The sequence below is a fragment of the Gopherus flavomarginatus genome, chromosome 9, assembly GCF_025201925.1.
Source record: "Gopherus flavomarginatus isolate rGopFla2 chromosome 9, rGopFla2.mat.asm, whole genome shotgun sequence".
In the NCBI taxonomy this organism is placed as follows: Eukaryota; Metazoa; Chordata; order Testudines; family Testudinidae; genus Gopherus; species Gopherus flavomarginatus.
This window is the reverse complement of record NC_066625.1, coordinates 63,812,551-63,827,630: the sequence shown is the minus strand read 5'-3', so window position 1 is coordinate 63,827,630 and position 15,080 is coordinate 63,812,551. Positions and strand designations below refer to the sequence as shown.

The following is a 15,080-nucleotide window of genomic DNA, read 5'->3' as shown; positions in this document are numbered from 1 at the left end:
AGCCAGTCGTCGAGGTATGGGAAGACATGCACTCGACGACGGCGGAGGGAGGCGGCGACTACCGCCATACATTTCGTGAATACCCGAGGGGCCGAGGATAGGCCAAAGGGAAGGACTGCGAATTGATAATGTTGACGATTCACCACAAAGCGTAGGTACCTTCTGTGCGGAGGGTAGATCGCGATGTGGAAGTATGCGTCTCTCATGTCGAAAGCAGCGTACCAATCTCCGGGATCCAGGGAAGGGATGATGGTACCCAGGGACATCATGCGGAACTTGAACTTTCTTATGAATTTGTTCAGTCCTCGCAGGTCCAGGATAGGCCGGAGGCCTCCTTTCGACTTGGGAATAAGGAAATATCTGGAATAGAACCCCTTGCCCTTTAATTCCTCTGGAACCTCCTCTATAGCTCCCATGGCAAGGAGCTTGGACACGTCCTGCAGAAGGAGTTGCTCGTGAGAGGGGTCCCTGAAGAGGGACGAGGAGGAAGAGTGGGAAGGAGGGGTCGAAATAAACTGAAGAGGGTAGCTATACTCCACTGTGCGGAGAACCCAGCGGTCCGAAGTCAGCTGGGACCATGCAGGGAGGAATGCGGCAAGTCGGTTGGCGAACTGAAAGGGATCCTGGGAGGCAATTGGTACGGTACTCTCCGGCGCACCTTCAAAAGTTTGGCTTTGGTCCCGCCGGTGGCTTGGTAGGACAGGAGTTGTTACCCCCCCGTGGTCCAGACTGTCGTCTGCGAGAGGTACGACCTCGCCTTCTGGAGAAGTCCTGCCTTGGGCCAGGTGGGGGGTAGGGGCGCTGGGGCTGCGGTCGGAAAGATCGCCTCTGAGTCTGCGGCGTATGCATTCCCAGCGAACGCATGATTACGCGATTGTCCTTCAGACTCTGAAGGCGAGGGCCCGTCTTCTGGGAGAAGAGGCCCTGGCCCTCAAAGGGTAGGTCCTGTATCGTATACTAGAGTTCAGGTAGTAGCCCTGACGCCTGCAGCCACGATATACGCCGCATGGCAATCCCTGATGCGACGGTTCTAGTCGCCGAGTCAGCGGCATCTAGCGAGGCTTGGAGGGAGGTCCGCGCCACTTTCTTCCCTTCCTCCAGGAGAGCTGTGAATTCCTGGCAGGAGTCCTGTGGGACGAGCTCTACAAACTTCCCTACTGCCTCCCAGGTGTTATAACTGTACCGACTCAGGAGGGCTTGTTGGTTCACCACCCTGAGTTGAAGGTCTCCCGCCGAATGGATCTTCCTACCCAGCAAATCCATGCGCCTGGCCTCCCTTGATTTAGGCGCAGGGGCTTGCTGGCCGTGGCACTCCCGTTCGTTGACGGACTGGACTACCAACGAACAAGGAGGAGGGTGCACATACAGGTACTCGTACCCCTTGGATGGTACCATATATTTGCGTTCAACCCCCTTGGCTGTGGGTGGTACTGATGCCGGGGATTGCCAGATGGTATCCGCTCGCGCCTGTATTGAGCAGATGAAGGGAAGGGCAACCCTGGTTGGAGCTTCCGCTGATAATATACTGACAACCGAGTCGTCTACCTCAGGAACTTCCTCAATGGGTAAGTTAATGTTGAGGGCGACGCGCCGCAGGAGGTCCTGGTGTGACCTGAGGTCAATGGGGGGCGGACCAGATGTAGCCGTCCCTGCCACCGCTTCATCCGGTGACGAAGAGGATGAAAACCCGGGAACCAGTGGGTCTTGGAGTTCCTGGTCCTGGGGGATGTCCTGCGGATCCTGTGGATCTGGTACATGGGCTGTAGGTTCCTCCGTACCTGCCGGGGGAGGTCTGCTCACAGTGGATTCTGGTGCCCAATGTTCAGAAGGGGCGGACCACGGTGGAACATGCGGATCACCTTGGTTCTGATGGTAGGCCCAAGGTGTCCAAAAAGGCCACTGATGAGGGCCCTGGTGATTATCTGAATCCCCGTATGATGCAGATTCTGATGAGAGGAGATTGACGGATGGCAAGATGGCCACGGAGGGGTGGAGATCGTTTGGTGAGTGTCTCTGCATCCATTCGGACCATCTCTATGCGGTGCCGGAGAATGGTACCGAGAGTCGTGACGGTGCCGGGAGTGGGACCGGGACCTGCGACCAGCATGGTGCTGGGAGGTCGACCGGTGCGTGGAATCACCGTGCCGAGATCGGCTGTGAGAGGCCCGGTGCCGCGAGTGTCTAGATCTGGATCAGTGCAGTAGTATCTGCACGGCGACCGGGATCTCGAGCGGTACTGCGAGTACGACCGGTACCTCGATGGAGAACGGAACCGGGACTGCGAGCGGCCGTTGGATCGGGATCGACGGCGGGACTGGGAGCGCCTGCGGGACCTGGACCAGGACCGGCGAAGCTCTGTGGTGCCAGGCGAAAAAGGTCTCACAAGGGCCGGCTTGCCAACAGACTGAGGGACCCGCACTGGCGGTGCCGGGGGTCGAGGCAGCTCAGGCTCTGTCACGGCGATCAAGTCTTATGCTGCGGAGAATGTCTCCGGCGTGGATGGCACAGTAAGCTCAACCACGGCGCGTGCCGGGGAGCTGGTAAGCACCAGACTCGACGGCCTTTGCGAGGCCGGAATCAACGGTGTGGAGGACGTCGGTGCCGCGGCAGATGACAGTGCCGGGAGATCCGACTGCGGTGTGGATACAGTCGCCGCAGGAGGTTTATGCTTCTTGCTCCTAGGTGACAGCGAGCGATGCCGAGTGGGAGCTTGGGTGGATGAAGGCTGATGTCGTGGAGTCTTCACTGATGGCGTGCGCTCCGGTGCCGAGGAGTTACTTGTTCCCGGTGCCGCTGCCGGTGCCGATGACTGGGGAGTCAAAGCCGCCTCCATCAGGAGTTGCTTTAGGCGAATGTCCCGCTCTTTTTTAGTCCGGGGCTTGAACGCCTTACAGATGCGGCATTTGTCTGTAAGATGAGACTCACTCAAGCACCTAAGACAGGAGTTGTGTGGGTCTCCTGTGGGCATCGGCCTATGGCAGGCCGAGCACGGTTTGAAGCCTGGTGAGCCAGGCATGGGCCCCGGTACCGGGGAAAGGGACGGGACTAATCCCCGAATCCCTCAAACTATCTACAACAACTATTACAGAACTAATGACTAACACTAACTATACTTGTAAGAAATCGAACTATATCCACAATTAGAAGAAAAACGAGCGAATCGCTAGGGAGGTGGAGGTCAGGCAACTGCACTCCACTGTTCCAACGACCGACATGGGTGGTAAGAAGGAACTGAGGAGCGGAGGGGCCGGCAGGGGTATATATCTGGCACCATAGCGGCGCCGCTCCAGGGGGCGCCCTGCCGGCCCACCGAGTGTTGCTAGGGTAAAAATCTCCGACGAACATGCACGCGGCGCGCGCACACCTAACTGGAATGGATATGAGCAAGCACTCAGAGAAGAACTACCCAACCTCAGGCAGAACCTACGTGGTACAAAGAAGCACAGCAGACTTTCCACTTCAACTGCTGGCACCAGAAGAAAGGAAATGTAGCCGTAGCAATGTGAAAGGTTGATAATTTTTGGATTCTTTCCTCAGTACAAATCCTCCCTTTCACCCCCTTTCCACATACAGAAATGCCTTAAGGAAACTCTTCCCTCATTAATAGGTTTCCAAAACTATAGTGAGACTGATTTTTCATTTGTGTGGGGATGGGGAGATGTAATTACTTTCAACTTGCACTGTTTATCCAAGTCTGTGTTACCAACCCATATCATTAATGTCTCATAAATCTCACTGACATTTGCAATTTTCCCTTCTTTCAATAAAAATACACATACGCGCTTAGTTCAGCCCAGAGTCCACATCAGCTTCTGCCAATGTTGATGCAGCCACAGGGCTCCACAGTAAAAATTCCACTTGCAGAGGGAGATGAAGTAGCAGTGACAGAAAAGTTGCAATTGTCCCTCGACTGTATGGGGGTGTGTAGGTAGCCAGTGCAGCCCAACTTGTGGGTGCCACTAAAAGATATGCTGACTCTGCACAGTTTCTTAGCAAGCTCAGAAAATCCCCTCAATGGAGAGCAGGCAATGCCAACCCCACCTTCTCCACTCAAGATGAATCCTTCATCCTTTCTGGTGCCAGAGATAATTGACATCTTCCAGTATCCAACATCAATGGAATTACCCATGTTCTTTAATATTTATCGCTTTCATAGCTGCTAGGATTTGAATTGCTCTTTTAGGCCCCGATCCTCAAATTTAAAACATGTGAGCAGGCCCCTGCACCTCGAGACCCTTTGAAGCCAGTGGGGTGCTATCAATTGCATGACTGGGGCCTCAACTCTCTTCATTTCCGCCGTTTCACTGGTGAGAAATGCAGAGCTCTCAGAGCTTTAAACTCTAGTCTGTCAACGTTATTTCTATTGCAAAGGTGTTCTCCGTTTTCAACGCTCTGCCTTTCTGCATGGTCCAGCCCCCTTTTTAATGTGACTGCTTCTTTTTTAGATGCTTTAGTACCTGGATTTTTACACTACCGATTTTATGCTGGTTTGTTCCTGTTCCTATTGTTTTAACTGCCAAGTGCTCCAAGTACCTCAGCTGGCAGAGATGATGCTTAAGAAGTAAAATAATTACATAAGATTATCATACAGTTAAACAATTGTAATGTGCACTTAGCTCTCCAGACAAAGCGAGCGTGCTCCCTATTCTACAGTTAGCAACCAAGGGATCTGCAGCATTTTTAACTCCTGCCCTACTTTCAACTTATTGAATTCATGGCTTCCGGATAAATACATGTACTATGAAGAAATTCTAGTTACAATGCTCCAGGAGAGCAGCAATTGTTAATGAAATGTATTATTTGCAGTCTGTTAACACTAACAGTGTGGTAGGTGCTATCCAAACATAACATAAAGAAGCCCCCTGCCCAAATGTTTTTTTCAGACATTACTATAAACGTAAAAAAAGACAAACCGAGGTGATTTGGGACATTTTTGTAGTATAACTCAAAGATAACTTTGATTTTAAAATGGACTTTGGCTTGCCCATTAATCACCAATAAAATTTGAGCCCTTTGGAATTAAAACAAATTAGAATGGCCAAGACTGAGGTTTAAAAATTGGCCATTGCACATGAAAAGTATTTTTTTCCAATCAGTTTCACAAGAATTTTTATTTCATGCCAAATAATGTAATTGCATTCAAGTGGGAACAGATTGGAAGCAACTTTGGTTTGTTTTTTTAAATGTATGTTATTTAATTTTTATTATCAATTTTCTGATAATCAGTACCATAATTCCTTTTAAAAGATACAGGGACCAGTTCTGCAGTCCTTATTTACATGGGTTCCGATTCAAGAAAACTTCCATTTTTAGGGCCAATACTTATACATGTGGTTAACTTTAAGTCCTTTCCTGGATTGGGGCTGTGTTGTACCACTGAATCATGCAATAGTCCTACGGAGTATTTGAAAAAGTATGTACTACTCAGCGTGAGTAAGGATTGCACAGTATGCAAAACAGTATTAAGAACAAGACAAGGAATGCAGGTAACATACCAATACTATATATTGAGGCCTATGAGATCCACACAGGACCTGCATTAGAGGAACAAGAGGACCTCAAGATCATATGGTAAACTCTAATACAAAAGCATTCTCCTGAAGGATTATTGATGGAGGAGAAAGGAAAGAAAAGAACAAAATCCAATATCAATGTCCCTCCACAAGACCTGGGAAGATAAAGCAAGTCAGAAGGACTGTATTTTGGAGATGCTTAACTACTTTGCCCCACATTTTAAAGAAAATGTATTATTTTTATTGTCAACAGCTTCCTCAACAGTCACAACATCCAGTATTTTTCAAAGCCATTTCTGAAAGAGAATCTGCGTCTTTCCATTTCAAAATAGGATTATTTTTCAGTGACCATCAGTGCTGCTAAAAGCAGCTTTTTAAAAACTCTCTTATTTGCAGCCTCAAGGTTTTTATTAGGGCCCGTTTAAAAAAAAAATCTGTCAAAAATTAGGTTTTCGAGTAACACTAATTTTTCATGAAAGGAGTCTGCTTTCCACAGCAAATTTTCCACTTCTCAATCAAAAAAGTCTAAGACCAAAAAATAAAAAATTATTCAGAATTATGCCCTGGTTCCACTTGAAAGTTGCCATTCCATAGCAATGAGTACTGGATGCCTCATGCCTTCATCCTTCTCCATGGATCAGGCTACCCAGCTGGACCATATCTCCTATGACTCACCATAACAAGAGAGGAGACCACAGTGCATCATGGAAAATGTGCTCTTGCAAGAGAACCTGGCCTATAGAGAAGAGTGGGGACATATCTCCCCCTAACCAGAACTCACATGAGGCACCACAATGGTACTTCCAAATAAAAATGCTCAGTGGTCAGCTGAAAGTTTTCCCATTTTCTATTTTTTACCAAAAGTTCAATCTTTCTGTGGAAGAAAACCTTATTTTCCAATGAGCTCTCACTAGTATTATTTAGTATCAGAGGGGTAGCCGTGTTAGTCTGTACCCACAAAAACAACAAGGAGTCCAGTAGCACCTAAATACTAACAGATTTATTTGGGCCTAAGTTTTCGTGGGTAAAAAACCTCACTTCTTCAGATGCATGGAGTGAAAGTTACAGATGCAGGCATTGTATAATGACACATGAAGAGAAGGGAGTTACCTCACAAGTGGAGAACCGAATTGGCCTGTCAACACTGATCAGGGTGGATGTAGTCCACTATCAATAATAGATGAGGAGGTGTCAATTACAGGAGAGGCAAAGCTGCTTTTGTAATGAGCCAGCCACTCCCAGACCCTATTCAACCCCAAATTAATGGTGTTAAATTTGCAAATGAATTTTAGTTCTGCTGTTTCTCTTTGAAGTCTGTTTCTGAAATTTTTTTGTTCAAGAATAGTTACTTTTAAATCTGTTATAGAAGGTCCAGGGAGATTGAAGTGTTCACCTACTGGCTTTTGTATGTTACCATTCCTGAGTCCATTTATTCTTTTATGTAGGGACTGTTCAGTTTGGCCAATGTACATGGCAGAGGGCCATTGCTGGCATATATCACATTAGTAGACATGCAGGTGAACGAGTCCCTGATGGTGTGGCTGCTATGGTTGGGTCCTCTGATGGTGTCACTAGAGTAGATATGGGGACAGAGAGTAGGCAAGAAGATTTGCTACAGGGATTGGTTCCCGGGTTGGTGTTTCTGTGGTGTGGTGTGGTGTATAGTTGCTAGTGAGAGTATTTGCTTCATGTTGGGGGATTGTCTGTAAGCGAGGACTGGCCTGCCTCCCAAGGTCTGTGAGAGTGAGGATTGTTTTCCAGAATAGGTTGTAGATGGTTGATGCGCTGGAGAGGTTTTAGCTGGGGGTTGTACATGATGGCCAGTAGTGTTCTGTTATTTTTATAGCACTCAAGTCTGTGCTAGGCAATTTGCTTGCTCCCCACCACAGAAGATTTAATCCTGCACACACCTACTATACACATAGCACCTATTATGGCAGTATTCCTTCTTCAATTTCACTACTTACAAAAATACGCAATACACCTGGAATAGCAGGGAGGGATGAGTTTTGATAAGATTGTTGCAGTTTTTCCAAAAGAAAATATTTTTGGAATCTTCATTCCACAATAAATTATGACTTTTCATCCCAATTTGAAATTCCATTTGCTGACTAGCTCTAATCAAAACAATGCTTAACTGAAAAGCCCCTCTATGCTCTCCTAGGGAACAGAGCTAACATCAGAACAATAAATGGCAATGATGTCCTGTAACAGCCTGTGCTGACTCAGGAACTAACTCAGCACGTTGTCACTCAGTTCCCCACCAGTTTACATTAATTGAGTTCCGACTGAAAGACAAGGAGTTGGCAGAGGAGGTCAATTAATGGAGTGGAGATCTTGCTGAGGGGCTAACAGCGTGGAAGACTCCCCAGAAGCTAGGACTGTATAAGCAAACAGGAAGTTCCTGAAGGAGATAGAGAGATTAAGCAAGGCAGAGGTAGGGAGGACTAGCTGCTGCTATTACTCTACGGTACCCCAGAAGCAAGTGGAGAAGCTGGCCACGGATTGTAAACCTACATACAACAAAGCACAGTGGTGGTTAAAGCAGCAAAGAGTCCTGTGGCACCTTATAGACTAACAGACATTTTGGAGCATGAGCTTTCGTGGGTGAATACCCACTTCGTCGGATGCATGCAGTGGAAATTTCCAGGGGCAGGTATATATATGCAAGCTCTCTGGCCACACAATAGCAGATCTTAAGGTAGCCATCCTGCAGCAAAAAAACTTCAGGACCAGACTTCAGAGAGAAACTGCTGAGCTTCAGTTCATCTCCAAATTTGACATCATCAGCTCAGGATTAAACAAAGACTGTGAATGGCTTGCCAACTACAAAACCAGTTTCTCCTCCCTTGGTTTTCACACCTCAACTGCTAGAAGAGGGCCTCATTCTCCCTGATTGAACTAACATCCTTATCGCTAGCCTGCTTCTTGCTTGCATATATATACACCTGCCCCTGGAAATTTCCACTACATGCATCCAATGAAGTGAGTATTCACCCACGAAAGTTCATGCTCCAAAACGTCTGTTAGTCTGTAAGGTGCCACAGGACCCTCCGCTGCTTTCATAGATCCAGACTAACACGGCTACCCCTCTGATACTTGAGTGGTGGTTAAGAAGAGCTGAAGTGATTGTGATCAGTTACTGAGACTGGAAAGTACTCTCAGGAGACAACCCAGGAAAGAATCTAATTCAGAAAAGCATTTAGTATGAGCTCAAGTGCTTTCCTGAACAGGAGAATCAGGGCCTAAATGACTACTACTTAATTACGATAGTAACAGAACAATTTATGCTTAATGGGGACAGCTTCTGCCAGCACCAAATCATCACTTTGCATGAGACAGATATGAAATTCTACCATCCAGATATATAGTGCAGAAGTTGCCAAAATCTAAGAAGAAAGTTCAAATGCTGTGGATATCATTTTCATTGAGTGTACTATGTTACTTTAAAAAAAAATTCAGACACTTTCTTTAATTACTTCTTCTCTCAATTGGGACAGGCCACATAATTCTGTCTCAACTAAAATAACAGTATAGTTAGAGAAGAATTTCTGCCCCAAAGTCATCAGGAGAGGACAAAGCATGTTTTCAGAGCTCTTTTCCCCCAGCATATCCACAAAAAAGGCATCAGTAATGTGAAGAGAGACCATCCAAAACTACTGGCACTGATGCAAACCCCTGAAATGATTGAAAGAGGGAAGGACTTCACTTTGGCCCCTCTTTCCTGCAGTTATGTGCAGGACACAAATGCGGGGAGGGGCGAGCCATCTATAGCTGTAGAAGAGATGCAGTAGTTGCTGCTGCTGCACATCTCCTATAGGCATTATGCTTGCCATTTGTCTTCACTTGCATAATTTCTCTAGACTAGTACGTCCCCACTGCTTCCAGCAGCTCCCATTGGCCTGGAGCAGCGAATCGCAGCCAGTGGGAGCCGCGATCAGCCTGACCTGCGGATGCAGCTGGTCAACAAACCGTCCCGGCCCACCAGCGGCTTTCCCTACACAAGCGGAATCCCAAGTTTGGGAAACAATGCTCTAAGCGCACGTCCAGACTAACCCGCGGCATCGGCGGGTTAAAATCGATTGCTCGGGGATCGATATATGGCGTCTAGTCTGGACGCGATGTATCGATCCCCGAGCGCGCTTACATCGATTCCGGAACTCCATCAACCCGAACGGAGTTCCGGAATCGACACGGAGAGCCGCGGACATCGATGCCGCGCCGTCCAGACGGATGAGTACCTCGATTTTAGAAATTCAACTTCAGCTGCGTTATTCCCGTAGCTGAAGTTGCGTATCTAAAATCGATTTTAATACCTAGTCTGGACGTGGCCTTAGTATTCCTGTTGGAGCAGTACACCTCTCTCCCCACATATACACAATACAACCAGAGCCACAATAGAGCACTACGGTCCAAACTGGTTTATTCGCCCCTTCCAAAAAGGAATCCAGTTAAAATTTTAAAGAATGTCAAAATTTGGACTAAGCTCTCCACTCCCTCACCCCCATTTACATTTTCTAACTCTACCCAATTAGCCATTTATAGTTCAGTGTTTCTACATTCTCAATTGCATTAAGAGACCATTCACATTTGCTGATTTCTCTACTTTCCTGGTTGGCTGCCAGGAAAGCAGAGCTGAATTAGGCTTTATCCTCATTTTAAGATTCCATATTACGAGGCTGTAGTACTGTATCCTAACTTATACACAATGTTCAATACTGAGTTCTGCCCATTCTCTTCTCCTAAATGTTCTGTTCATCTCCTTTTCCAGCTGCAGAGGCTGCTCTAAGCTGCTCCAGTCGCCCCCAGGAGCTGCTACCACAGCTAGGCATAGCCAGAGTGGAGACAAAAACACCAGACAAGTCCAGCAGGTTGATAGCAGAAATGCTATAGAAGCTGTAGCCCACCAGAGGATTCCATCTGGGCAGGGAAGGCCCCCCACAAGCTGGATCAGACAGACAGTTTTAGAATGGCTTTGCACTGCTGATTCAGGGACATTCATATATTTTATGTCTTTAATTTCTATATTTTTGGAGAAACAAGAATAAAGTGAAATTGCCCAGAACTAGAAATGTCAGCATCTGAACCTAGTCTGCTTCCAAGTAAGCTTTGATGTGCAGGCCTCACTGAGACAAACATAGGGGGAACAAGTATGCTGCTGCTGTTTGATTGGGGAGAGTTTCCTGCAAGCTGTCAAGTCAGCCCCTTTTCCCCAGAAATGGAGAGCTAAGGGTGTATTGCTGGGTTTATCTCAGGGTAAGCACAAGGGTTCTCTACCAGCAAGCCAGCTGAAATTGAAGGAGCAAAGAAACAAAGCATAGAAAGGCAAACTTTGACAAGGTAGCACAGGATCGCAGGTCTACTCAAGAAATTAGGCCTCAAAGGTGGGCATGGCCACAGGTTGCTTGAGGGTAAGTGCATTCTCAACTATATTTTAAGCTTTGAGATTCTGGCATGAACTAATGAAGTTCTGTCTCTGGGGAGTGACAGGAACATAGAGTTAATATTAAATCAGAAGAGGGGAGCTGTTAGAGATTGAATTGTTAAAATGATATACACTGACTTCAGTGGATATTAAAATAAGGGCTAGGAAAGGTAAGCTTTTTTTAAAGAAAAGGTTCATTTATTTAAAAAAAATCAGTTTTTCTATAGAAAAAGCAAAAGAGATAGGAAAAAGGGAAGGGACAAAAACAAAAAAACAGAAAACCAAAAAGTCGTTTTTATTGAAAGACAGGAAATTTTGACCAGAACGCAAAATTTGGTTTAAAAGCCATTTTTCATCACAAGTAGGTTTGAAGACAAAATTTCAAACTATTTCTAATTAGAATAGGCTGATGAGATTGGTACCTGAGGGGCATAGCACAGTTATCCTTTACTAGGTTTACTATGAGGTTGGCAAAGGGTAATGGATCATGGGGGGAAATTAATAGATCACAAAATTATATTTTAAGCGGAGATATAGTTTGCAGTTTTATTTTGCCTGCAGGCAAAATTATCACACTCATTTTTGGTTTTAGAACATAAACAGCAGATATTGAAGTATAATACACTAAGGCCTGGTCTACACTGGGGGCGGGGGGCAGTGTCGATGTAAGATACAAAGACTTCAGCTATGGGAATACTGTAGCTGAAAACGTATCTTATTCCGACTTAGCTCCCATTCTCACGGCACGCGATCGACGGCCATAGCTCCGCCATCAACTCCGCTACCGCCACTCGCTGTGGTGGAGTTCTGAAGTTGATGGGGAGCGCGTTTGGGGATCGCTACATTGCGTCTCAACGAGACGCGATATATCGATCCCCGATAAATTGATCGCTACCCGCTGATACAGCGGGTAGTCTGGACGTACCCAGAGTATCACAAGCTCTCTCGAGACAGCCCTCCAAAACAGTTTGTGGATATTACAGACCCATGCTATTCTTCCCTGAGATTTGCCCATCAATTAATTTAATATCTGGCATGAAGAGACACATTCTTCAAACACACCATTCACACCAAGCTATGAAATCAATTACACATGCAAGAACAGTACCTCCTCTCTGGCTTGGTTCTGTGCCTTTGAGAATGCCGGCTGCCTCTCAATGTTCCTCTGTGCAGATGGCTGTCATTGCGGCCGGTGGAGGAAACTGAAGCCCAAAGACCTCTCTGAACCTGCTCCTCGTTTCTGTGAAGTGGCACGGATGTACGGATGGCAGAGATAATATGGACAGAATAAGGGGTCAATGGATCTTCACGACGGTGGGAATGCTGGGGTGCAAGAGTTCTTTCCAAGGTTGGGTACTGTTGCCCCGGTCTAGAATAAGCCCTGTCATGGTAATAGTTTGGGATGCAGGGCCGGGTTTGCTCCATCACCCCACCACTGCAACTTCGAGAGCAAGCAGACCAGGGGCCCCAACTGCCCCATATGCCTGGGATTCCTGCACTGCTGTCTTCCGAACTTTGTTCTTCTATCCTCTGGGGAACCTGAGGACAAAGATGAACAGAATTAGGGTAACTAGAAATTACACTGCAATATAAAGGAAAGCTCTACTTTGGCTTTTAAAAGCCATTCATTCCATCCTCATGGAAATTGAACCCACGCTGACTGAGAGCTGATTAATTTATATGTATTCAGACGCTATGTCAGACATTTGCTTCACTCTGCTAGCACAGGAGGTAGCATCCCTCTTAGAACCATCAACCCTTCAGACTAAAAGTTGTTTTTGGACTTTCTGGACAGGGCTGGATTTCCCTTTGGCCTCCATGGTGGAAAATGCTGCTCAGTGCAAAGTTCAGAAGCGTGGAGATGGAAAACTATTTTTTTCCTCCACATCAACAGCAAAGTCAGATGGGAGGGGAAATTAGTTAAATAAAAAAACCTCAAGTCACTTACCACACAGTGAATGAAAGACAACAAAAGATCAGAGTTACATTTTTGTTATCTGTGACAGAGACTAAGATGTCTCTGCCTGTTTCTCCCCTGCTTGTGACTGAACAATAGTGATCGCATGTGGTGGATTGAGGCTTACATGACATTTCAGACTGAACTTTTTACAGAAGCAGCAAAATCAAAGACGACAAGAAAGCTGCATTACTGAAAAAGTGCACTGCATCCTCTTCTTTTTCTATTAATGCAATCTGCTATGGGCTGGATTGTAACCTTACAACTTCAGAAGCAGGTCAGGAACTGGATTATTAATCTACTTCTGTGCTGTTCAGAGAGAGAAATAAGATGATGCAGCTTTCACTGGAGCAGCTTACTTCTCGCAGCTGCACAGCCTATTCCCCGCTCACCTGCATGGCATGAGGAGCAGCAGACAACCCAGGCCTGTTCTTCCTCATGCACAGTGTCTAGCAATGAGGATAGCCTGCAAAGGCAGTAATGGGTTTCCTAATTCCTCTGTAAAGCCCAGGGTCATGACTGAGACCTTTTAGTACTGGGTAGAGTATTTCATATTTGAAATTCAAGAGTTAAGGCATTTTGATTAGACATAGTTCATGACAAGTTTACTTGCTCTTAATGGATGAGCCTTTAGTCTTCTAATCAACTTTCCAAGGCAAATACTTATGGTTATGGATATTCAGAAGTCTTTTTTTACACAAATATCTTGTAACGTTTGCTGAAACTTGTTGTTACAGGTAACGTTCCTGTCAATAAATTTGTTCACTGGTCTATCCACTGAAGAACCATACATTCCAAAGAACATTTCACTTGGAATGGTAAAGATGGAATAGTCGTGAATAATTTTTTATACTCTTTCATGTACAAATATGCAGCCATCTCATATCTTTACAAGATAGACTCACAGACCTCTCTCTAAGTCACATTTTCTATTCAAAGGATGGCTACTTAATAACATAACTGCCATTAATGGTTTTGTTCCATGCATCATTATGTGTAGGGGTGAGATTAACAACTAAATATTTGTCTCCAGTCAAAGTCTGCTTGAACTGCAAACCCCCTCAGCCAGTCAGAGCACATTACTGAACAGATAGCTATAAACATGGGAAGGCTTTAGTGGAATGTGGTTTGCAAATATGGCTTGAATACACTACTACAAAATGAAAACCCAAGCCAGAACAGGGTTTGTGGTGGACTATGTAACTAACTGTCAGCTGTGGTTTATATAATCTGAAACATTCCCCCCCTCCGAGGTTCTTCTCACTCTTTCATCACCAGCCACATTAAAAAACCTGCATTAAATTGTAACTAGCAAATAATAAAAAGCATCTGTATTAATGTGATGTGTTCTCAGTTTCTGCAACGTTACTTAGAAAACAGGAGCAGATGTCTCTGTATTTAATATTTCTTTTTCCATGGGTAGCCCATTTGGCATCAGCCTATTAAACTCAATTGCCTGTACAACCAAATAACTACATAATGTTGAAATTATGAACAATATGCAACAAGGTACTGGTTTCTGGCAGTTATATTTGCATCTATTTCCAATAATAGAAAAGCACTGGCTTATAATATGACCAAACAACTAAATCATTCATCAGTTTTCAGTTTCTTCACTGAACACTTACTATTTATATATAAATACTCAGTTAACACAGCACTATCATAAATATAAAACTGCCACACGTTAGATTAAGATAATCATCCATCATCTTTCTTGCACTCCGCCCCAGTTTGCAGTGAAATTTCCATGTCATGGAAGTAAACGTTCATTCTCATCAGAAACATCAAATTTAATTTGTCTGGATTGCTTAGTCATCATTTTTATGGTGATTCACTGCAACTTTTTGCAAAGCCACAGGCATTCATCCAGACAATGATTAGAGTCTATCAGTTCGCAAACAAGCTCAAACAACCACTTAAAAATGATCCATTATGTTCCGTAGAAAGAGAAACAGACATAAAAGTGACAAGTGTTGACCTGCCAGAGAAAGATCCTCCCGTCTGTCAGACCTCAATATAGCAAGAATTGTTTCAGACAAAATGAAACTTTGACTGGCTAAAGGCAGCAGGAAAGTAGTTTCACCCACCTTCATGTCTAATTTTACTGCTGAGATAGCACCGCGGGCTTTAATCTAGGTATTTAAATCAGAAGGCAGTAAACAAAAAAGTCTAACATGTCTTA

General features: G+C 45.3%; 1 protein-coding gene across 1 annotated transcript in view; it reads right to left on the bottom strand.

The window, feature by feature from the left end:
* Positions 1-15,080, bottom strand: part of THSD4 (thrombospondin type 1 domain containing 4) — a 654,719-nt gene that overhangs the window by 579,812 nt on the left and 59,827 nt on the right. Inside the window, exon 4 of the mRNA XM_050967929.1 lies at positions 12,047-12,477. Within this exon, the coding sequence (XP_050823886.1) occupies positions 12,047-12,477 (431 nt within the window). The remainder of the gene's footprint in view (positions 1-12,046; positions 12,478-15,080) is intronic.